The sequence below is a fragment of the Sprattus sprattus genome (genome assembly GCF_963457725.1).
Source record: "Sprattus sprattus genome assembly, chromosome: 5".
Taxonomy (NCBI): domain Eukaryota; kingdom Metazoa; phylum Chordata; class Actinopteri; order Clupeiformes; family Clupeidae; genus Sprattus; species Sprattus sprattus.
The window spans coordinates 19,523,946-19,547,678 of NC_137924.1; the positions used below are offsets into that span (position 1 = coordinate 19,523,946).

Below are 23,733 nucleotides of genomic sequence, written 5' to 3' on the forward strand. Positions count from 1 at the left end.
GAAGCCATTATCACCAATGACAGCTTAGATAGAGCTTATCCATATAAAAGTGTTTTATTTCCCTGGTGATAACAAATGCTAATAATGGCTTGAATTCCCTCAACTAGTTGAAACAGCAACTGACATACCATATGCACTTGCTATTGGATAACTAAACACGGTTAGAGATTGTTAGCATTTTGTGCAGTATAACGGTAAAATCTGTCACAGATATAGTTTTTTGTGGAATTTAATGTTGGCCATGTTGTTATACTGTTCACCTCACATGTAGTTCCCTAGTTGAGCTTCATGAGAGGCCTCTCTTCCCTCATATGCCATGTGCTCTTCTGCCTGTCGGCTCTGCCCCCTCTGTCTGTGGCCTTCCTCGGGCGGCGTGGGGACGGAGTGGACCGGGCCTCGCTATCCTCCAGGGCGCTTGATGTGTCAGCGTCATCCCCTTCCTCTGGGATGTTGGGGACGGCCCCGCTGACACCATCTAGAATGTTCCTCAGAGAAGGGTCCTCCGGTGTGCAGGTGGCTGTGGTGGCGCTCTCACTGCTGCTGGGGTCCATGTCATCGCTGCACAGCCGCTGGGTCCTGCTGTGGGCTGTGCTTCGGACAAACGGCCTCTCTCTCTCTAGCCTCTTACCGGTGACGTGCTCATTCATGTCCACCCCAGAGTCCAGGCTGGTGTTATTTCTGTCAGAGGCCTTGTGCAAGCATCTATGCAGGTTCAAGACTGAGTGGCGAACTTGGCCAACCGGCTTGCCCTCTAAAGATACAAACCAAGCTCTGGGATGGGGCGAAGGTTTGTTTTTGTAGAGTTCCCGCAGATTCTGTTCTGATGTGCCTTGGTGTTCGCTGCATAGAGGACCCATGGCCACAGCCTCATTGAGGGTACCTGGTACCGATACAGACTCAAGCAGTGTGTTAAAACGTCCCCAGGCTCTTACACTGGAGCGGGAACCCTTTGATCCTTCAGACGCCTGCTGTTCTTCACTTCTCTGAGTTTCTGACAGCAGGGTGGCTTTGGAGTAGGTCTGAGTGAAGTTGTCTTTGCTAAGCTCTTCTGACTGAGTTTCATAGCTTGTGCCCAGCCTGGGTAGGGTGGCTGACTTGGAGTTTGACGGCTGCTCTGCAGAAAGGAGGAACTCTGCTGCCTGGAGTAAGGCCACAGGCTGGTTGTATACTTGAACAATTCTCTCAGAAAAGAACACCTTTTCGTTCAGCGCCACAGGCACTCTGTTTTGATCAGATCCTCCTTCGGGCTTTACAATCTGGCAGGCATTGACGTAGTATGGAGGATAGGAGGTGGGGAAGGGTTGCTGGGCAACATTTCTAACATTTCCATAGTGCAGGCCTCCTGGTAATTCACTACTGTTCACATAGTGATTGAGTTTTTTACCTTTAGAATTAGTTGTTAAGTGTGTTTGCGACTTCAAGTTTGAGGCGTCAGCTTTCTGAGTTGTATCTTCATAGCCGTCTGAGTCTTTATAAGAGACTTCCTGCTGATACATGCTGTTAGTGGAAGTGGTCTGGTCTCTTTTGAAAATATCCATATGTATACCGTTGGTTGCCTTTGCTGCTGGCGCACAGGAGGAGAATCTAAACACGAAAAAAAACACTGGTGGTTAGATTATGAGGACAGTTTCCAACAAGCATAGACATTGCTCAGTCCAACTCAGTCACTTGTGTAGATTTGGCAGATAGCAAACATTAATGTATACACAACACACACCACACAAACACTATATTTAGAAATATAGTAAAGACCCACCTCCAATCACACAACAGCACTGTTAATTTGTGTAGATTTGACAGTAGATTGGTAGATTTATATATATATATATATAAATAACGTAGAGACCCACCTCCAATGACACAACAGCACTATTAAGATTCCTGATACAATTAATATGGCCCCACTCAGGACTGCCAGGAGCAGAAACGCATGTTGATGGAACTCAATGCGACCGGCAATGCCCATATGACCTGGATTAGCAAAGACAGATCTGCTCACTGCTTCTGTGCTGGTTAAGAGTGCAACAATAACTCATTAAACATTAGCATTAAGCATTCAAAAAGTATCCATACCACTGGATGAAGGGAAGGGTGCAGCGATCCAGAAGCCCAGGTGAGGTGCTTCATATGACCAGACCAGCGCACCATCCTGCATCGTGACAATGCCCAGACCTTGGTTTACCCAGGCACCTGAATGACAAAAATGTGTTTACTGGCTCAGTAAGGCAGAATTTGCTCTTAGGATGTTTATGTTCTGGATTTAAACATTCATGGTGATGGGCCAGGGGGTCGAAAGGTAGCAGTCACACCACAAATGTATATTAATGTAACATATTCATGTTTGGCCCTGGAATTGATCCGTGTGATGAGGGCAGTAGTCTGGTCATGGTTTCCTTGCAATCTGAAGTACCTGAATCTGAAGCAATTTGTAGCTGTTTAATTTGATTAGCCCATTGTAACCTCTGCCTGGCCATACCCAGATACCCAGGGTTGGCGGGGGGAGAATGTTATCTAAGGACAACAAGGACGGATGGTGGCCCTAATGGAATGGCTGGTGGCAAATGCATAGCAATAGGTCTTGAGGTACAAGAGTGTTTGGGGTGCTGTTCGCCCTTCACTCTTCTCTCACCCATTAATTTCAGGTTTGGTTATTCATCTCAAGTCATGTTATTTTATCTCATGCATTCAGGTTTATTTGGTCATGTAATGGAATTTGGTCTAATTGACATTCAACCTGTGTATTAACTTGCTATTATTAACAGTTGTACTCATATATTTGTTGTGATGTATCTTATCAGGGCAATTTTACAACTATGCCCTAAAAGAAAAAGTGGTATGATTTTAATTGCGGACAGTGCTTTAGTGGCTGCTTGCAGTGTCATTTTGTCAAGCATTTTCTTTCAGCGTATATGGGTCACCTAAATGTCCTGACCTTTACATTAAAAGTCAATACGTTTTGGGGAGGCTTAATATAAATCAGGCCACTTTAAAAATGGAAACATCCTGTTAATACCTGTTTTACTGTCAAAGGCCCAGGCAGGGACAGGATCTGAGACACTCAGACCAGTGTTGTCTGGCAGAGGAAGCGTTATCTGCAGGGACCCAGTGACCTGAAGCTCTCTGTTGATACAGCTGAGCTCAACGCTAACAGCTGCCACTGGTTTGAGCTCAATGCTCCTATACCCTGTTAGGAAAGAGACAGAATATGTTTAAATATCAATGAAGTAGAAATAATGTGGTCATGTCAATGCGCAGGCACACAGACCACAGACCTATGCACTGCCAAACATGTATGCACTTCAACACACACTCACCTACACACAGACACGTACGTCTTGGCGTGAACACACACACACAAACACACACACACAAACACACACACACACAAACACACACGCACAAACACACACACACACACACACACACACACACACCTGACTTGCTGATGAGAACTCCCATGGTGTTATAAAAAATGCTCTTCTCAGCAGTAGGTTGAGGCACTGTCAGGTACGCCGTAATAGTAGAAATGTTACATTCCGGCACCGTAAGCAGGTTTCTCGGGAACTGCACATTTGGCAATGCCTCTAAAACAAAAAAGAATAAAAAAACAGGACATAACTGCCATGTTGCCTATAAAACTGTCATTTTGCAAAGGTAGGTCAATAAAATACAATTAAAAGTAAACATAAATGTTCTCAAACACAACGCTCTTTGACACAATGGCAGAAACTTGCTGGTTTCTGCGGAACACTGCTGAATTTATTTTTTTAGCCTTCATTCTTGCTGTTAGTGTTATCGAACATCCTGTTAGTTAATTGGTGCGGAGTGCACAGGTTGTGTCTTAATATTCATCTTCTTGATTTGTTAACGAAGCACGCAAGTTGATGCGTAATGCAAAACATTATGCCTGAAATAGTCCATTGGATTTAAGCAACAGTTATTTTCTGACAACATAGGCAACATAGTCACATGACATACAAACCTGATATTTTTCCTGTTATTAAAACAGAGTCTTCAAACAGCCAGATATTCCCTCGGGTTTGGGCGACCAGCGATAGAGTCACGGATGAGAATACTGAAAAAAGACAGAGACAGAGAGACAGAAATGTGCAGGCTTCAAAGGGAGTAGGTGCCTGTTGAATCATGCATAAACACACAAAGGTAAAACTACCACCCAGGTAGTCCCATCATCATGGACGGCATGTATGGGTTCAGCACCACGCCAGCAGCACTGCAGTTGCATGTTAATAAAGCTAGATGGAGCCAAGATGCTGCACCCTGTACGTGCGATGGGTGGTGGGATTGAATCTGGAGTAGTGCGCTCTTTGTTGGGCTGAACGACACTACACTGACGCTAAGAGCACAGCATACAGTGGCAGGGCAGAGAGAAAGAGAGGCTGAGAGAGAGAGAAAAAGGCAGAGAAAGAGGCAGAGAGAGAGACGGAGGCGGAGAGAGAGAAAGGGAGGGAGGGACAGAGAGAGAGAGGGAGAGAAAGAAGGAGAGAGAGGGAGGGAGGGGAAAAGAGAGAGGGGGGGAGGAGCAGATGGCAGGTATTCCATACTTCACAGTATCGCTACACTGTGAACCCATCACTCATCAAAGCAAAACAGAAATCCTAACCACAAATTGAGTACCTTTATTAAAAATCTAAAAGTGTATATTTTCTCTAATACTTGCAAAACAGAAATACCACATTCATGAAATCTAAAACTGTACAGGCATCATGACTCTCCACAGGGAGACCTAAACATGTCAGGATGGATGGAAGCACTGGGGAGGTACTCTTGTTTCCCCTTCATGCAGGTCGCCCAGTCTCCCTCATGGGTTCCTCTCAAACACATTTACACCTGGCCCAAATTCCTCAGCACACAACTCTCCCCCCAAACTCCCTCCTCTTACCTGGCAGTCTGGAGGCCCTCCATGGCAGCGGCGTGAGGATGTAGCCCTCCAGGCTGCCCACTACTGCCATGGACTGCCGGGGCTTGTAGGGCACCCTTAGTAGTGCGGAGCCATCTTCGCTGGTGAGGGTGGCACTAGAGAGGATGTGGTTTACGAAGAGCTTCACAGACGCCCCCCCGATTCCCTGACGACTGGCTGCGTCCTTCACGTGAACCTTCAGCAGGAAGACAGACGCTGAGGGTGACAAGTGACAGACAGGAAATTGGGTCAGTGGGATGGCTGGGATGGGGGTGGGGGGGTGGGGGGTAGGGGTAGGGGTAGACAGACCTCGAGACATTTGTCTACAGTATGAGGAACTCAAGTAAATATGTCAGTATTCATAAGATCAGAAGAGGAAGTAGTTTTTATTATTATTTATTTTTCAAGCATTTCACCTTACACAAAAAGGTGGTCTGGTGGTATGTCTGGTATTCTTATTTGTACAACAGGGCACACTGATCAAAGATCATTTGTCAGATCATAACAGCAATCTTCTGGTATACCCAAAATTCTCTCTATTTAGTGAAGGCAAGGCTTACTCCATTAGAAACGGTCTACTGAGAAAATTAAGAGCTATTTTGCTTCAGTGTATTGAATTAACATGTTGATGAAGTATGTCCTACACAGCCCAACATCTCACAGTATGCTCAAAGAAATGCATGAGGAGCAGCTTGTAGCTTTCTTATTCATAAACTGAACTATTCTGTTAAACAAGATGGCACACTGAATCCCCACAGTTGAATCCAACAAAAGGGGCTCTATCCGCAGCACTACGCAGCTGCATCTATTCTTACCCCAGCTGACAAAGGCACAGTACACAAAATGGGGGGACTTTAGTCACCCTGACAGAACGAGTGGGCATTATGTTTATATCTCTGGGCAGGATGGCCAAGCAAGACGGATGTGGCTGTCTACTCATGAGGTGATGCGATGGGCAAAGACGTCCCATGCAACCCCCTTCTGCTGCATAGCTGCAGGCGTTCCAGGCTATCCCAGAAACCCCTTCTTCACCCGGGAGTAGCACAGCCTCTGTTACACAACATGACAGGGTATCATAACAGACCCAAAACATGCGGTTGGAGACAACTGGAGACAATCGACACAAAACTAGAGTCAAATCTGCACATAAGGTTTGTTTTCTAAGCATAAGGACAAGCGTAGCTGTAGCACACAGACAGGAGAGAGACTCTCAGCGATGACTGTCACTTGTTCATGAGAGGTTTGACGTTCATGAGTGATGACTAGGCAGCTCCACATCAGGGGCCCAAGACACTTTGGGGACATGCTGACATAAAGAGGTTTTCAGCAACTCCACATTAATCTAGGAAAAGGTGATATTCCTCAATGACATGTTAAAAAAATGGATGTATAAATATATTTGGCTGGTTAAATATATACAGCATCCTTCATTGTTTTGTTTTCCAGATGGTACAGTGTCATCTGAAATAAGGCATGGATCTCTCAGCACATAAAAAATTGCACAGAACGTATCTCACTACATAAAGTAGCAAATCTCTTCATCTATTGCTTACTGTTAATTTACATATGCTGATTTCTAGTCTATGTACAGTATATTAAAAATGTCGGGCAGTATGTTTTCTAGTTTATGTATATTAAAAATGTCGGGCAGTATGTTTACAAGCTGCATGAAAGTTCTTTTTTTCATTTAGAGCACAAGTAAATAAACCAATGTCCCTTTGATTACATTGTTTCACAAGACAAATAGCGAATAAAAACTTTACCAACATTCAACATGAACTAAATGCATTAGTGTAGATCTGGGTGTGCAGGGTTAAGCACTCTGTTTGATACTGCAGTCCCCAGCTATACGGGAACAAGATCGCAGATCCAGCCACCCACCTGAAATAGCAACAGCATGCGTTCTATATAAAAGTGGGCCATGCCATCCTGTGTGAGCTTATGGTAAATGGAGTGCATTTATGTAGAGCTTTTCTGCCCAATAGAGCACTCAAAAGACCTTACAGGTTAATGCCTCACACATTTACCCATTCACACACACACCAGCAGCAGAGCAACCTGCGACTGCAAGGCACCAGCATTGGGAACGGTTGGGGGTTCAGTGTCATGCTTAAGGATACTTTGACACATGGTGATCGATCCAGCACTAGACCCACTGTCCATTGTGTGGTGGTCATCGGGTCCTGCCATCCTTTACTGGGCCTCAGCTTAGCAAAACACATGCCATATCCTAAGCAAGAGCGTTATCAACAATATGTTGAGAGACACATTTGAGCGTTACAAATACTTCCACGGTCAGTGGAAATGGGAGGAAATCCCATCACTCTCCTTCAATTTAGATAGCAGCCAGGGTCATGTTACAGAGCACATCGATCTAAGAAGAGACACTCGGATTGCAGACCCGTAAGCCTGGCCCTGCCCAAGCCATCAGCCTCAACCTCCCCCTCCCCATCCACAGCCTTGGCAGACCACTCTTGGCCACGGGCCAACTGGATCAGTATCTGCCCCTGGCACTCCTCTGATGCATCTTCAGTAAAACACTGGGCTGAGGCCTTCCAAGAATCAGTGCCTCGAGTGTTTGAAAAACTTCAAGGAAAGTGATAGCCTTTTAATGTAACAATGCTGTCTCATCATATTGTGACTCATATCACGAGTGTGGAAAATAACGCAGACAATGAATAACTTGGGAGACAAACATTTTAAATGTTTAAATATCAAACAAATAACTATGGGAGCAACATGGGGTGTTTCACTCTGACATTGGAGTTTTAAGAATCAGGAGACGTCAAGAAGTGTGTCCTTCAGGTAAGCACCATACAGTTTGATGGACATCTTGATAAGCTTACTCTGATATCTGAGGAGTTTGGATTTCTTCAGGCCTCTCCCAAAAACACAGCAGTAGGTTAATGGAATGGCAGTCAGTGTAAAAGATGGACTGATAAATCTGCAGTGAGGGTGAATCCTAACAGATTACTATAATCCTCTCATATGGCCTGCCACAGAGATACCCACACTGACACACTTTCACGTTTATCACAGACCTTTCATCAATCATGTTTGACATGAGAATTTGCGGCAAATTCTTAATCATGTAAGAGACATGTTACTCATGGTCCTCTGATAACAACAGATACTACATGCTGAGGTGAAGTTTGTAGTTCAGGCAGGTTTTGATTGCATGAAATATGAATATACTGAGCTATGTGTTCTTATAGTGTGTCCAGTGTTCACTAGGTGGAATAAGCGATCAATGTGCTATAGGGGTAAGGGCATGCATCCATTGTGCTGTGTCGGCTAAATTGTACTGTGCTGATGAAGCTTAATGTTAGCAACAGTTAAGAGGAAAGCGCTGAGCAGCATGTGTTTCAATTACTTATTTCCATTAATGTAACATTGGAAAGCAGTACACCTAAGCACTGTTTTATGGCAAACACTTCTAAAGCAGTTATTTGTGTTTTTGTGTTGGACTCCAAGCAATTATTTAAAAACAATGACATCTACCTTACTTAAAAAAAGAAGCAAATGATTGCACATAATGCAGTCCTTTTCTTTACTAACCAAGTGGGCTACGAATGAGTTCAGCACTGTCATAGTTAATCCACATTACATTAATCTAACCTATTGTGGGCTAATGATTAACACAGATGAGAGGTCGCCTCATTCTCTGTAGAGCGTAGTTATCCATCGTTATCGTACACAAAGAGTGTTTTAATGATTTCTCACGAAGACGAGGCTGACTACATTTCCATACAGTAAGGGGGACTGCTCTAGTGAGTGGGAGAAAGAGGTCATTACGTAAGGAGGATGAGAACAAGAGAGGATGAAACCGCACAAGCCTTTGTTATGCACATTTGCAGATTGACTCAGTCTGTATAGCCACATTAAGAAAAAATATAGCATATCACGCAGCATTTTAGGAGCACAGGGAAAATCTTACCGCTCGGAAACACAACCTTAAATTGGACTAGGAAACTTTCAGGTCAATGCAGTGGATTGAGGACAGCCAGACGGGGCTACTGTGAGATCAGTATCTGGGGCATGATAAAAGACAAGTAGCAAAAGTGATGACTGTAGATGAAACACACAGATGTCTCAGATAGCGTACACTACATAGCAGCATAACATATCATGACATAGAAATTAACCTAGTTAAATCAGGTGTAGCTTTAGCTAAAGCACAGGATATTATAGCTGGTATGTGTTGATGATGAAGATTTGAAGATTTTGAAAAAAATATGTTATTGCAATGGTCACCGCTCCCAAAGTTCCCAAAGGATATATGTTGTCAATATTATTTAGGAAAAACTATTAACATTACTGCATGCCTATACACAGAGCATGTTTTGCTTCAGCTATGAAATACATTGTCAATAATGGCCTACCGGTATACTATATCTAAAGTATGCCGGCCAAGTACTTTCAAGTTCAAGCAGAAAACAAAAAACTTTGTCAATCAATGTGAGCTAATAGCATGTGCTCAGCAGTCATTGGCAAGAGGCATACTGAGCATCAAGCAACGTGGGTGTTGACAAAAAGCCATTAGCTGATCCTGAAGCAAGCGTTTAGAAATTCTGCCCTTACAAGAAAATGAGAGTGCATATCTATTTACACTCTGCACCGGAGTCAATGGAGAATATTGATTAGCTCATCATCTGACTATGTAATGGAGTCCAGTCCATGGTACTTAATCATCCAGCTAACATGCCTGATTGATTAATCTCACTGTGTAATATTGTGTTAGCGGCTCCAGAAGTGGGCTCTCTGCTGTACTGATGCATTAACAGTGCTGTGAGGAGGAATATGCATTTCTAAAGGCCTCAGAGAGAAGAGACATCTCTGCTGAAAGTACAGTGTCAGTGCAGGAGCTGTTCAGCCACAAGGGATGCTGCTCGCTGATGAAGCGGGGAAGAATGTCTTGTGCGGAGCAGAGCTGCATTGGGTCGCCTTGTCGAAAACAACAGATGGGCTGGGAGGCAGGAGGGAGTTCTGTTCTGGCGGCTGAGCACACCATATTCTTTGGATCCAATCAAAGCACAGAGGGTTTCCTTTCTGAAAGCAGGGCACTTAGAGTATAGCCAGCAGAGATGCCTTGACAGTGCAACACTGCCTATACACAATGGTGGTAAATATATCTTAAACACATTATTAAAAATATCACATCCCCGATTTGTTATGTGATAACCCATGCAAAAGGACTGGTCTTTTGGAATGTAAACATCTGGTGACTTAATGTAAGCATATCTGTAGACAATCAATGCTGATATGATTAGAACATATAAAAGTAACACTATGCAACAATTTTACACTTTTTGAGGTATGTTTTTTTTAGGCAACTAGTTTTGGTACCATCATAAAAAAATATTTTGATAGCATATGGTCATTTGAAGGACAGATAAACACCATGTCTTCCCCACTCGCTATCCAAGATATGCCCTATGTAGTTCTGTGTAACGGGCTGGAACCCCCTGCAAAAATGGAAGAAAAGCTTTCACACGCATGATATTGCCAGCTATACTGCCAAAAGACACCAGTTAGTGTGTTGGCAGACTTATATAAGTGTCAACTGGGCTGTTGGTGGTGTTTGCAAGGTTTTTGCCTGCCTATTAGGGCGTTAGCTTACTCGTTTTGGAACAGAACTCTGTTTTGCTGCTTTAATGTCAGATGAAACAAACATTTCATGGTTATAGTTACATTTGCCAACTGAACTAGCACATCAGACAACAGGCCCACAATGACCTTCTGTTTGAGTCTGCAGCTTATCAAAGCACTTGGCTGCCTGAGCAATCAGGTGGGTGGGGATTCCAGAATCAACTTACATTTGCATCATACATTCATTTGATAGATTCTGTTATCCAAAGAGACTTACAAATGAGATACAGTAAATTAAAACACACATATAACTTTGAAGATAAAAGAATCAAGAACCAATCAATATTATAACATTTAATATCTAGCTAAATCTGTGAAAAAAAATCCTGATAAACTAGAAATGTAATGAAAGATCTGAGCACAACTGTCATTCATAAAACCTAACTAAACATCTTTGTCTCGTGTTATTTGGTCTCAGTCATCATATTTTACATCAATTACAACTACTGTTCTATGTAAAGCGCATCACTACTGTTCTATGTCAAGAGCATAAAGATACATAATCAGAGCATTTGAAAATATATGAGCAAAACAGTAGGCTACTTAAGTACTGTGTGATGCCAACATTCACTGGTCGTCACGGAAAACGTTGTTTACCTGATTCTGTGACGTCGGTTTTTACGAACTGATGATGGATTAGCTCTGGCAGTTGCTGCGCATCTCCGACAACAAAGTTGTCAACATCTCGGTTAGTGACAACGAGTGCACCGTCGAGCCCTCTCAACCCATCTTCAGTCAAAACCAGCAGCGTGACTAACAGCAAGTAAGGGAACGCAGACATGGCGATGGAGAATAGATAGAAAGAGACATAACTGCAAACGAGATGCGCTGGATGAGTGGTGGAGCGCACACCAGAATGAAGAATCCCTCGTGAATGCGCTAGCCTACTATTAGTCTACTATATACAGCACCCACACGATGATAGCAAGTCGCCCAAAGCCAAGCTGTGATTGCATGAGTGAAATGCAGCGTATACTGTATATTGGTGCCATCTGGTGGTACATAGCTGACGAGAAGCAGTACGTGTAGCCTGCCTCTTTCAGGCTACTGTCCTACTGTATCTCAACGTAGTCGACCCCGTAAACCATAGATCCAGTACGTCAGAGCAGGTTTCGGATGGCATTGTCACCGTATTACGACGGGTTTGGCATTAGGTTCAGAACGAATTTAATAAATAGGCTATTGTAATTTTCTTTCAGGATGGAGTTGTGAGCCTTTTAAATACCCACTAGATGGCAGCAGCATCATATAGCAACATGGAAGTGCGCCGCGATTGGTAAGGCTATAAAAAACTCATACAGATGTGATTTATTATAAACATCATGGAAGTTGCGAACTCAGCTATCATAGCAAAAGCATAGTTGTGACGCAATTTCATTACAAACGGACGAATCAGCACCACAGACTCCAAAAGGCTTGAAACAGCAACTATAGCCTACTGGCTCAAGGGTCAGTTTGTTTGCCGCTTGTGCAAAATTCAACCTGCGTGCCCCAATCCATCTTTTCATACAACAGTCATTTGGGGCATGTATAATACATGAGAATGCCAATAGATGAATGTACTAAAAAATACAAGGTCCTTGCCATGTTACCCTGGGTAAAACTGCCACCTTCTAGATGTTTATGCGAGGCCCAAGAAGCAAAGGAAGAAACTGTACAGTTTATGACAAAAATGTATCACAACAGTCACGAATGTGATTGCATTTAATGGACACACACACACACACAGAGACACACACACACAGAGACACACACACACACACACACACACACACACACACACACACACACACACACACACACACACACAGACACACACAGACACACACTCACACACACACACAGTCACCTCATAGTCTTTGTTAACTAATTATCACCTCAGACTGATTTTCTCTGGGGAATTTAGTAGCTAGCCACTTAATCACTTCAGTTCTATCCTTCAAATCCTGTAGGTCTTACTGTGAAATCAATAACCCCAAACAGCCAATTAGTGGAACTATTTGCAGACTTTGAGTTGATTATCAACAATAGCTTTCAAATGATCAAAACGACGAACACAAATGCAAAAGGACAATATATATGTCAATGAGCAACGTAATAAATGCACCACCTTAAAATACTATACAGGAACACTAATTCCTCCTCTTATATGAACTGTGCAAGTAGGTCAGTGCACACTATGCAATATTCATGCAGTCAACAGAGTGTCGGGTGCTTTGTTGGTATGATCAATGGAAGTAAATCTCTGAGCACACTCTATGTGCTCTGCAGCCCTCTGGCATTCACAACAGGTCTGTTAATTACAGGTGCTTTGCCTTACCGCAGAGGCAGGTTCACCAGGGAGGTGTCAGTGACAGACAGGTTTTTATGAGAACACTGGATGGTAGGGTAACTGTGGATGATATAGGACTGGACCGAAGGACTCTGGGCTCTGCTTGCCCAGTAACCCCACACCCATGTTTCCTCTGAAACATGGACCTCGCAAGGCAAACTGTCACATTTGCTCCCTGTGGTAACATCACACACGTACACATAGTGTGGAGCGCAGGGATTTAAGCCTCAACACACGCACACAAACACACACACACACACACACACACACACACACACACACACATGCGCACACACCCGGAGATGGATGATGGAATCGACTGAGCGGACCAATTCCCTATAAATTACACACTGTAAATTACACACTCATTTCTCCACATAAATACCCTCCTCCACTGAGATCATTTTGTTATTTGGAGTCCAATCTCCAGTCCATGCACAGCTCCATATTTTTTCTATGAATCATTCCCTCAACCAAGCAGGTTTCTCTTCAGTGCATTGTAAGGAAAGCAATATGTGCAAAGACGATATGATCCCTGGAGTTCTTCTTTGTGTCAAACTTTTCATTCCAAGTAAATAAGATACTCTTAGAGCTTGAATGTTCCAGGTTTAAAAAACTTTCAGGTTGATGGTTATATAAGATCAATCTGAGAGCAATTCTTCTGTAGGGTATTTTCTGAGTATTTTTTCCTTGAAATACTTTCTCCTTTTACTGAGGGGATTTTCTTCTGTCACTGGTCGATCATGAAGTTGCCTTCGGTGAGAGAGACACAAAGAGAACACTTCAGAGTGGGTTTCACAGACCAGTAGGCACACACAAGGAAAAGACAGAAAAACTCCCAGGTATGTGGAGAGCCTGACAGAAAGAGAGAGAGAGAGAGAGAGAGAGAGTGAGGGAGAAAGAGCTCAGTGTGACAGTGCTCATCCTTTTAAACTCCATCTATGTCTCTGGCCATGAGAGGAGGGCTGTGTGGAGGACTCCTCCGAAGGCCTAATGAAAGTGCCAGCCAAGCGCTTTCCCGGATGACAAACGGAGTTAACCAGTGACCCGTCACAGCATTATCACTCACGCGACGTGGCAGCCCCCGGTGACGTGATGTGACTGCACTGTAGCCCCTCTGCCCTGCTCTGGGTCTTGAGGGGTGTGGTTGTCTCTGTATCAGGCTGTTTGTATGTGTGTGTGTGTGTGTGTGTGTGTGTGTGTGTGCGTGATCAATTCTGCTCACGGGTCTTTCTCAGTGAGTGAAGGCTACTGTTAGAACCCTGCTTTCCTGAAACATGGGAGAATTTTCCAAACATCTCTATTGCACTCAAGTACTAAATAATCCAGTATCTGCTGGTGACTGTGTTATTGATAGTGTCTGTTGTCAGATCTTGTGCGTTGCAGACGTTGCAGAGATAGTTTATTGTCTACACACAGAGTGCTGGGGTGGGTTTTCTCTCAATCAGATTTGTCTCTTACATGATCAAGGTGCTCACATTTAAGGACACAGTAGTTCTTTTTATTCAGAAGCAGTTTTGACAAACACAAGGAGTGTTCTCAATTCTATATTTTATATGCCTAACATTACAAACTTTCATGCATACTAGGATCATACAATGATCAGTTCAACATCCCTAAAGTAACACTATGCAACAATTTGACAGTTTTTGAGGTATGGTTTTATAGGCAACTAGTTTTGATACCATCCTCAAATTCATTTTTATAGCATATGATCATGTGAAGGACAGATACACACCTGTGTCTTTCCCACTAGCCATCCAGGGTATGCACTATGTAGTTTTGTATTTCCTGGCTGGAACACCTTGCCAAAATGGAAGAAAAGCTTTTACAACATGACTTTGCCAGCTACAGTATACTGCCAAAAGACACCAGTTAGTGTGTTGGAAGCTTCTATCAGTGTCAACTGGACTGTTGGTGGTGTTGGTGATGTATGCAAGTAGTTAGCATGCTAGTCCAAAGTTAATGTAAGTGATCAATAAAGGTACCTCAAAATTCTTTGTATCTCTTAATATCTCTGCTGCATAGTAACCAGTCACACTTGAGAGTAATGCGGCAGTGGTTATTATGACTGATGGCTGTCTAGAGCCCAGTTTTGACAGCTCAGCAATGTTTTACAAAGGGGATTGTTTCCACTAAGTGCATTATGGTACCTGGAAATGAAGGATGTCATGGTGAGACTTAATTTCTATTTGATTTCTTTTATCTATTTCTGTCCAGTGTGCATCTTTAAGATGGTAAACAATGTTGATCAATATTTCTTTTGGAAGCATATTCAAAACCAAACTGGTTGGCAAGAATATATTGTTGCAATGTGTGTGTGTGTGTGTGTGTGTGTGTGTGACAAATGCTGGCACAGATTTATACTGAGGGTATGTATATAGCAATAACACATCCTACATTAATTGTGTGCACAGCAGGGACGTGCGGTCAGAGGAGGCAGAGCCTGACACCTGTCATTTTGAAAAGTAAAATATATATACATAAAATACATATTCATATTTCTCTACAAATCTGTGGTATGGGTGTAATTTCTGCATGATTCCGATCATTTCGAGCATTTTTATAATCCAAATCGCTGAATTTGCTCATTTCTGGTTCCAGAAAACAGGGACGTGCGGTCAGGTGAGGCAGAAGCATTGTTGTCTATGGGCGGGGGAGGCAGTGCCTCACCTAGAATTGCGCAATCGCTCCAAACTGGGTTTTTGCACATGTGTGCACATGCGTAGAACCTTTGAGTTGAGCTCAAAACGCATTTAAAAATCATCTAGGTGAGGCAGACAGTGCCTCTGCCTCAATGAAGGGGGCGTGCGAGAGCGCACTTGTCGGGTATATGCTGGTTCTGACTTTGGTCTTCTTCTAGACTTCTCAAAACTGGACTTTCAGTCCAAACGTGAAATGATTAATAATGGGAGACCAATGCCGGAGCTAAAAGGTTTGCTTCAAACGGCTGGACAGAGGGTATAGACATTTGCATTGGAGTGTTTCACGTTTCCCAACGGGACTACATATGCATGCGCAACACGAACCTCGCTAAAGGCTTCTGGTGCAGAAAAGTTGCCTTGAGGTTGTGAGCAGACTAGGTGCTAATCCTGAGCTAAATTAGTCACTGATTGCATTTGCTCAAGAAGAGGAGGGAGATCGTGGGAGAAGAGGACAACAGATTTCGAATGAACTATACGGTAGATGTGAGTGGATTACTTTTGTTTCAACTCAAATTGACGGTTACAAGCTCCAACGAAAGTGCACCAACTTTAAATTATACCGGCCAGTAGAACATTTTGGTATTGTGTGCTATGTCTGCGGTGTTTAACTGTTTGCTGGTTAATATGTTTTTTTCTAAACTGCGAATTCAAAACTGTGTCCAAGTTGGGTAAAAAGCACATTGGGCTCCACGTTAACTGCTCGGAAATAAATAACATTAATCAGACAATCCCGCGCAGTAATTGAATTACAAAACATGATTAATAGCCGTGATGTCAAACCCAGTTTTAAACCGCGAAAGAGAGTCTTAGGTTTGCTGCTCGTACCACAGAGGGCATGGTCTCTGTGGAACTCCCACTCCACTGGATTTGGTAGCTTTCAACAAGAAGGCACAAGCTCCATGCGGAGTAATTCAATAGAGCACCAGAGGGGTCCTGGCTTGTTTTAAATTCTAAGGATCAGCTGTGACAGCGAGGGGATCATCCTCAGGCTGAGCACAGTGAATGTAAAAGGGAAGCATACCGGCAGGCAGGCGTACCACTATGCAAAGCAGTCATTGTCATATCATTAAAGGCAACACACAGCAGCCTCAGTTAGTGTCTAGACATGCATTTGCCATTTTAACCACCATTTTTGTGTTAATTTGAAAGATTTGCATAATGACTTTGAGTCAGCATTCCCCTGATTTTTTTCCTACTTGGTATCCCATGGCACAACTGGAGGAGCAAGATGTCAACAGCACTCAGGTCAAAACTCAGTGTTAAATTCCAGGGAGCATAAATGCTGATATGATTCACAATACACACTTTTTTGGATAAAAACATGTTCGCTAAATTAAGAGCATAGAGCGGTGTCCCCAAGTCTGTAAAAACTGTCCTCTGTGCAGAGGTGTTGTGGTGTACATATCTAACAAAGACAAGAGGAGGTCTGAAGGACATGCGGTACTAGACACAAAGAAACTTCATTACCTTTGGCTATTGATTGGTTATGGTTGATTTTGTTTGTATACTTGCACATCAGGACTTGAGACTTCTGTGTGTGTATGGTGGGAGTGAAGAGGTGGTCAAGATGGCCCGTTTCCCTCTGAACTATTTTTTGTGTGTTTTTTTGTCTTTGGAGTCGCATGGGTCCACTGTGTGCATATTTGCATCTATGAGCGCTTGCCTGACAAACTCACTGCAGGGAGTTTCAGATCAGCACTCGTTACTAACGTACACATCTCTCCCTGCATCGGGCCTGCAGCCAATCAGATGACTGTGAGCGTCCTAGGCTCACGTTGCGCCATGAACAAACTTGGAGTTTTTTCCAAGGAGTACAGGTGGCCCTGACCCCTTTCAACCGACATGAAGTCGGTTCTGCACAGGTGCATTTGAAGGGTGCGCAGATGGAATCTCTATCCCACTCACATCCGCAGAGGCTGAGAGACAGTCTTGTGTGGTGATGTACTGTACGTGCTTGCACAGTGCACACACACACAATTACTCAAGCAGCACCTGGACGCACTGTGTCTGGGCAGTGACGGATTGCAAGCAAAGAGAGACACAGCTATCAGTTTTTTAAACTCTTTCTCCAGCTCTCTCGCTTCTTCTCATCTCATCGAGAGACATGGCATTGATGTGATAAAGGGACAGGTGCAATGGACTCCATCAAGTAGAAGGCATAATTAATCATCCCCCCAGTGAGAGGATGTCATTGGCCTTTTTCAGAGACAGACATTTGATTTAAAATGGAACACCTTCAAATGCAAGAGGACATTCATGTAGCTGTAATAGATGGTTTGAATATCCCAAGAAACAGCTGATAAAATGTGATTTATTTATTTATCTTGAAATGACTGTTGTTGCTTGGATGTGGCCATTCTTTATGAAACAATATGCAGTATGCAAAAGGGGGGAGCTGCCAAGCGCACAAATGGGGATTCATGGCTGTGTTCCTGAAATCGTTTTAGCTGCACAGGACACTGAACAGAGGAAAGGCATACAAGTGAGACCAGTCATACACTAACTCCAGATGAATGAACACAAGAAATGCTATGTTGGGATAAAGCAGGCTATCCTGCAATTATCAAGCAAACTAAATGGAACAAAAAGTCAAAGTCAAAGTGTGTTTATTATTGCATGTACCAAATTGCTTCAGCACAGCAAAATTCTTACGACTTGGCAAGCAACATTCATCTACGCAGTAGACGTCATACATATAACAAATACCCAAAAAATTACATAAAACTCTATAACACTATGACAATAAAACATATAAAATGTAACATTAACATACAACAATTTAAAGAACAACATATAGCTCTGTAACACTATGACATTATAACAATATAACATATAACATTAACATTCACAATTTAGAGTACAGTAGAAGGGCTAGCAGCAGTTTAAGTGTGAATTGAGGCATGTTAAGAATAAGTTAAAAAGTTTTTAAAATTGTGCAAATATATCTAGGAAGTGAATTGTATGAGTGGGGGGAGCAGGGAGTAGGTGGAGGTGGCGACTGTTCAGTGGGTCAGTGTTTCTGATTCAAAAGCCTTACAGCCAGGGGGAAAAAGCTGTTTGTGAGTCTGGTAGTCCGTGTTCGGATGCTCCGGTAGCGTCTACCAGACGGCAGCAATGAAAATAGTCCATAGCCTGGGTGGCTGTTGTCCTTTAAAACCTTTTGTGCTTTCCTCAGGCATCTATTGTTATAGATGCCTTGCACGGAGGGGAGATGGCTGCCGGTGATACGCTCCGCTGTCTTCACCACCCTCTGCAGGGCCTTGCGGTCGGCAGCGGAGCAGCTACCATACCAGGCAGTGATGCAGCCTGAGAGGATGCTCTCAATGGTGCATCTGTAAAAGTTTGTCAAGTCTCCTCAAGAAGTGTAGCCGCTTCTGTGCAGTTTTGACTGCTGAGCCTGCCTGCATGGACCAGGTAAGGGCATCATTGATGTACACACCGAGGAATTTGAAGTTGGACACTCTCTCCACTTCAGCTCCCTCAATGTGTATGGGGTCCTGACCCCCCCTCTGCAGCTTCCTGAAATCCACGATCATCTCCTTGGTTTTGCAGACGTTGAGAGACAGGTTGTTGTCTTGGCACCATTCTGCCAAGCCCCTTACCTCATCTCTATAGGCGGTCTCATCGTTGTTAGAGATGAGACCCAGGATGGTAGTGTCGTCTGCAAACTTCAGTATGATGTTGGAACTGTGTGTTGCCACACAGTCATGCGTGTACAGGGAGTACAGGAGGGGACTGAGTACGCAGCCCTGGGGGGCCCCGGTACTCAGGGTCAGTGAGGAGGAGGTGTGGTTGCCCATTCTCACCACCTGGGGTCTGCTCGTCAGGAAGTCCAGGATCCAGTTGCACAGGGGTGTTTTAAGACCCAGGCCCCTGAGCTTCGGGACGAGCTTGGCAGGCACAATGGTGTTGAATACTGAGCTGTAATCCACAAACAGCATCCTCACATATGTGTTGCTCTTCTCCAGGTGGGAGAGGGTGGTGTGTGTTGCTAGGGCAATGGCATCGTCTGTTGATCGGTTTGGACGGTATGCAAACTGAAAGGGGTCTAGGGTGTTGGGAAGGGTAGAGTAGATGTGGGTTCTGACCAGCCGCTCAAAGCACTTCATAATTGTGGAGGTCAGTGCTACAGGGCGGTAGTCATTCAAGCAGGTTACTGATGGTTTCTTAGGTATGGGGATGATGGTGGCCTGCTTGAAGCAGATGGGGACTTCAGACAGATGCAGAACACTACAGTAAACAGATAATTCAATTACATTTTATACATATATAGTGCCAAAACTATGCAATTGTCTCACAGCGTTTACAGAGCCAAAGCCTGAACCCCCTGCACATAGAGAGATGTTGGCAGTGACATTTTAAGACTGTGTGCAATCCAACTCATCTGATCTCATATGACACATTATCAACATGTACATGACCGTACCACCATGAAAAAGAGAGAGAAAACAGCAATTGCACTGTTCACAGGGCACGTTGAACAATACAGTGTGAGCTACATCACCTCTCCTCATACCTACTCTTGAAGGTCATTACCTTCGAGAACCTACCTTTGACAAACAAAGCACCTTTTTTACTCTGAGTGTGGACCTCTGCCTAGTTACAGTGCCTTTGAACCAGGAATGATTGACTCGGGAGCCAGGAGGTGTGATGATCCCTCGCTCAAAATCACGCTGCAGTCAGTCCCTCCTGCGGAGCTGTACCAAGCTGTGCCTTTGAGTCCTCCTCATGCAGCTCATCCCCCCATGAGCCCAGTGAATGAGACCTCAGACACACTTGCGTACCAGGAGATCATATGGATTGATTCAGAGAGAGCTTGACGTCATTATGGACGCGCTAGTATATGCCAGCCTATATATATATACATATGGGTGTCTATCTTTCTTTCTCTCCCTCTTCAGGTGTGTGTGTGTGTGTGTGTGTGTGTGTGTGTGTGTGTGTGTGTGTGTGTGTGTACTTTAGATGTTGAGATGGACACCCACACACTGAGCAGCAAGTTCAGGTCAAGAATATGGGGCAAGAAAATAAAAGAGTGGCTTTGTTGCACCCAAAGACGTTCTGCAGAGCTTTTCATGGCCCCGAAACCTGCTTACCTGCATCAGAAATGCTATGTTGGGATAAAGCAGGCTATCCTGCAATTATCAAGCAAACTAAATGGAACAAAAAGTCAAAGTCAAAGTGTGTTTATTATTGCATGTACCAAATTGCTTCAGCACAGCAAAATTCTTACGACTTGGCAAGCAACATTCATCTACGCAGTAGACGTCATACATATAACAAATACCAAAAAAATAACATAAAACTCTATAACACTATGACAATAAAACATATAAAATGTAACATTAACATACAACAATTTAAAGAACAACATATAGCTCTGTAACACTATGACATTATAACAATATAACATATAACATTAACCTTCACAATTTATAGTACAGTAGAAGGGCTAGCAGCAGTTTAAGTGTGAATTGAGGCATGTTAAGAATAAGTTAAAAAGTTTTTAAAATTGTGCAAATATATCTAGGAAGTGAATTGTATGAGTGGGGGGAGCAGGGAGTAGGTGGAGGTGGCGACTGTTCAGTGGGTCAGTGTTTCTGATTCAAAAGCCTTACAGCCAGGGGGAAAAAGCTGTTTGTGAGTCTGGTAGTCCGTGTTCGGATGCTCCGGTAGCGTCTACCAGACGGCAGCAATGAAAATAGTCCATAGCCTGGGTGGCTGTTGTCCTTTAAAACCTTTTGTGCTTTCCTCAGGCATCTATTGTTATAGATGCCTTGCACGGAGGGGAGATGGCTGCCGGTGATACGCTCCGCTGTCTTCACCACCCTCTGCAGGGCCTTGCGGTCGGCAGCGGAGCAGCTACCATACCAGGCAGTGATGCAGCCTGAGAGGATGCTCTCAATGGTGCATCTGTAAAAGTTTGTCAAGTCTCCTCAAGAAGTGTAGCCGCTTCTGTGCAGTTTTGACTGCTGAGCCTGCCTGCATGGACCAGGTAAGGGCATCCTTGATGTACACACCGAGGAATTTGAAGTTGGACACTCTCTCCACTTCAGCTCCCTCAATGTGTATGGGGTCCTGACCCCCCCTCTGCAGCTTCCTGAAATCCACGATCATCTCCTTGGTTTTGCAGACGTTGAGAGACAGGTTGTTGTCTTGGCACCATTCTGCCAAGCCCCTTACCTCATCTCTATAGGCGGTCTCATCGTTGTTAGAGATGAGACCCAGGATGGTAGTGTCGTCTGCAAACTTCAGTATGATGTTGGAACTGTGTGTTGCCACACAGTCATGCGTGTACAGGGAGTACAGGAGGGGACTGAGTACGCAGCCCTGGGGGGCCCCGGTACTCAGGGTCAGTGAGGAGGAGGTGTGGTTGCCCATTCTCACCACCTGGGGTCTGCTCGTCAGGAAGTCCAGGATCCAGTTGCACAGGGGTGTTTTAAGACCCAGGCCCCTGAGCTTCGGGACGAGCTTGGCAGGCACAATGGTGTTGAATACTGAGCTGTAATCCACAAACAGCATCCTCACATATGTGTTGCTCTTCTCCAGGTGGGAGAGGGTGGTGTGTGTTGCTAGGGCAATGGCATCGTCTGTTGATCGGTTTGGACGGTATGCAAACTGAAAGGGGTCTAGGGTGTTGGGAAGGGTAGAGTAGATGTGGGTTCTGACCAGCCGCTCAAAGCACTTCATAATTGTGGAGGTCAGTGCTACAGGGCGGTAGTCATTCAAGCAGGTTACTGATGGTTTCTTAGGTATGGGGATGATGGTGGCCTGCTTGAAGCAGATGGGGACTTCAGACAGATGCAGAACACTACAGTAAACAGATAATTCAATTACATTTTATACATATATAGTGCCAAAACTATGCAATTGTCTCACAGCGTTTACAGAGCCAAAGCCTGAACCCCCTGCACATAGAGAGATGTTGGCAGTGACATTTTAAGACTGTGTGCAATCCAACTCATCTGATCTCATATGACACATTATCAACATGTACATGACCGTACCACCATGAAAAAGAGAGAGAAAACAGCAATTGCACTGTTCACAGGGCACGTTGAACAATACAGTGTGAGCTACATCACCTCTCCTCATACCTACTCTTGAAGGTCATTACCTTCGAGAACCTACCTTTGACAAACAAAGCACCTTTTTTACTCTGAGTGTGGACCTCTGCCTAGTTACAGTGCCTTTGAACCAGGAATGATTGACTCGGGAGCCAGGAGGTGTGATGATCCCTCGCTCAAAATCACGCTGCAGTCAGTCCCTCCTGCGGAGCTGTACCAAGCTGTGCCTTTGAGTCCTCCTCATGCAGCTCATCCCCCCATGAGCCCAGTGAATGAGACCTCAGACACACTTGCGTACCAGGAGACCATATGGATTGATTCAGAGAGAGCTTGACGTCATTATGGACGCGCTAGTATATGCCAGCCTATATATATATACATATGGGTGTCTATCTTTCTTTCTCTCCCTCTTCAGGTGTGTGTGTGTGTGTGTGTGTGTGTGTGTGTGTGTGTGTGTGTGTACTTTAGATGTTGAGATGGACACCCACACACTGAGCAGCAAGTTCAGGTCAAGAATATGGGGCAAGAAAATAAAAGAGTGGCTTTGTTGCACCCAAAGACGTTCTGCAGAGCTTTTCATGGCCCCGAAACCTGCTTACCTGCATCAGAAGTAAGAAGAAGAACAACTGCTCAGCAGGAAACAAATCGGTAACACCTTACTTAAACCCAATATTCATAAAGCATTATAAACACATTTATAAATGATTATTAAGTATTCATAATGCATTATAGCAACAGACATACAGTACTGTGCAAAAGTTTTAGGCAGGTGTGAAAAAATGCTATGAACTAAGAATGCTTTGAAAAATGTAAACGATAAATGTTTATTTTTTATCCATTTACATGGTAAGACTGAGCACAGCAACAAGACACAACGTAGTTATACTGCATCAGCAGGGTCTCTCCCAGACAAAGATTTCAAAGCAGACAGGGGTTTCAAAATGTGCAGTTCCAGCTCTTTTGAAGAAGACGTTGAGGATCGTAGACGCAGTGGTCAGCCAAGGAAACTTAATGCAGCTGATGAAAAACACATCAAGCTTATTTACCTTCGAAATCGGAAGATTT

The 23,733-nt window shown here is 43.9% G+C and overlaps 1 protein-coding gene across 1 annotated transcript; it reads right to left on the bottom strand.

Moving 5' to 3' along the window:
* Positions 1-275: 275 nt before the first annotated feature.
* LOC308365101 (protein FAM171B-like) lies at positions 276-11,348 on the bottom strand (the record flags this gene model as incomplete). Its single annotated transcript, XM_080838432.1, has 8 exons — positions 276-1,584; positions 1,851-1,971; positions 2,074-2,190; positions 3,014-3,184; positions 3,435-3,584; positions 3,983-4,075; positions 4,901-5,134; positions 11,165-11,348. 8 exons carry the CDS (start codon positions 11,346-11,348, stop codon positions 276-278), a joined length of 2,379 nt encoding a protein of 792 aa, XP_080694558.1.
* Positions 11,349-23,733: the final 12,385 nt, after the last annotated feature.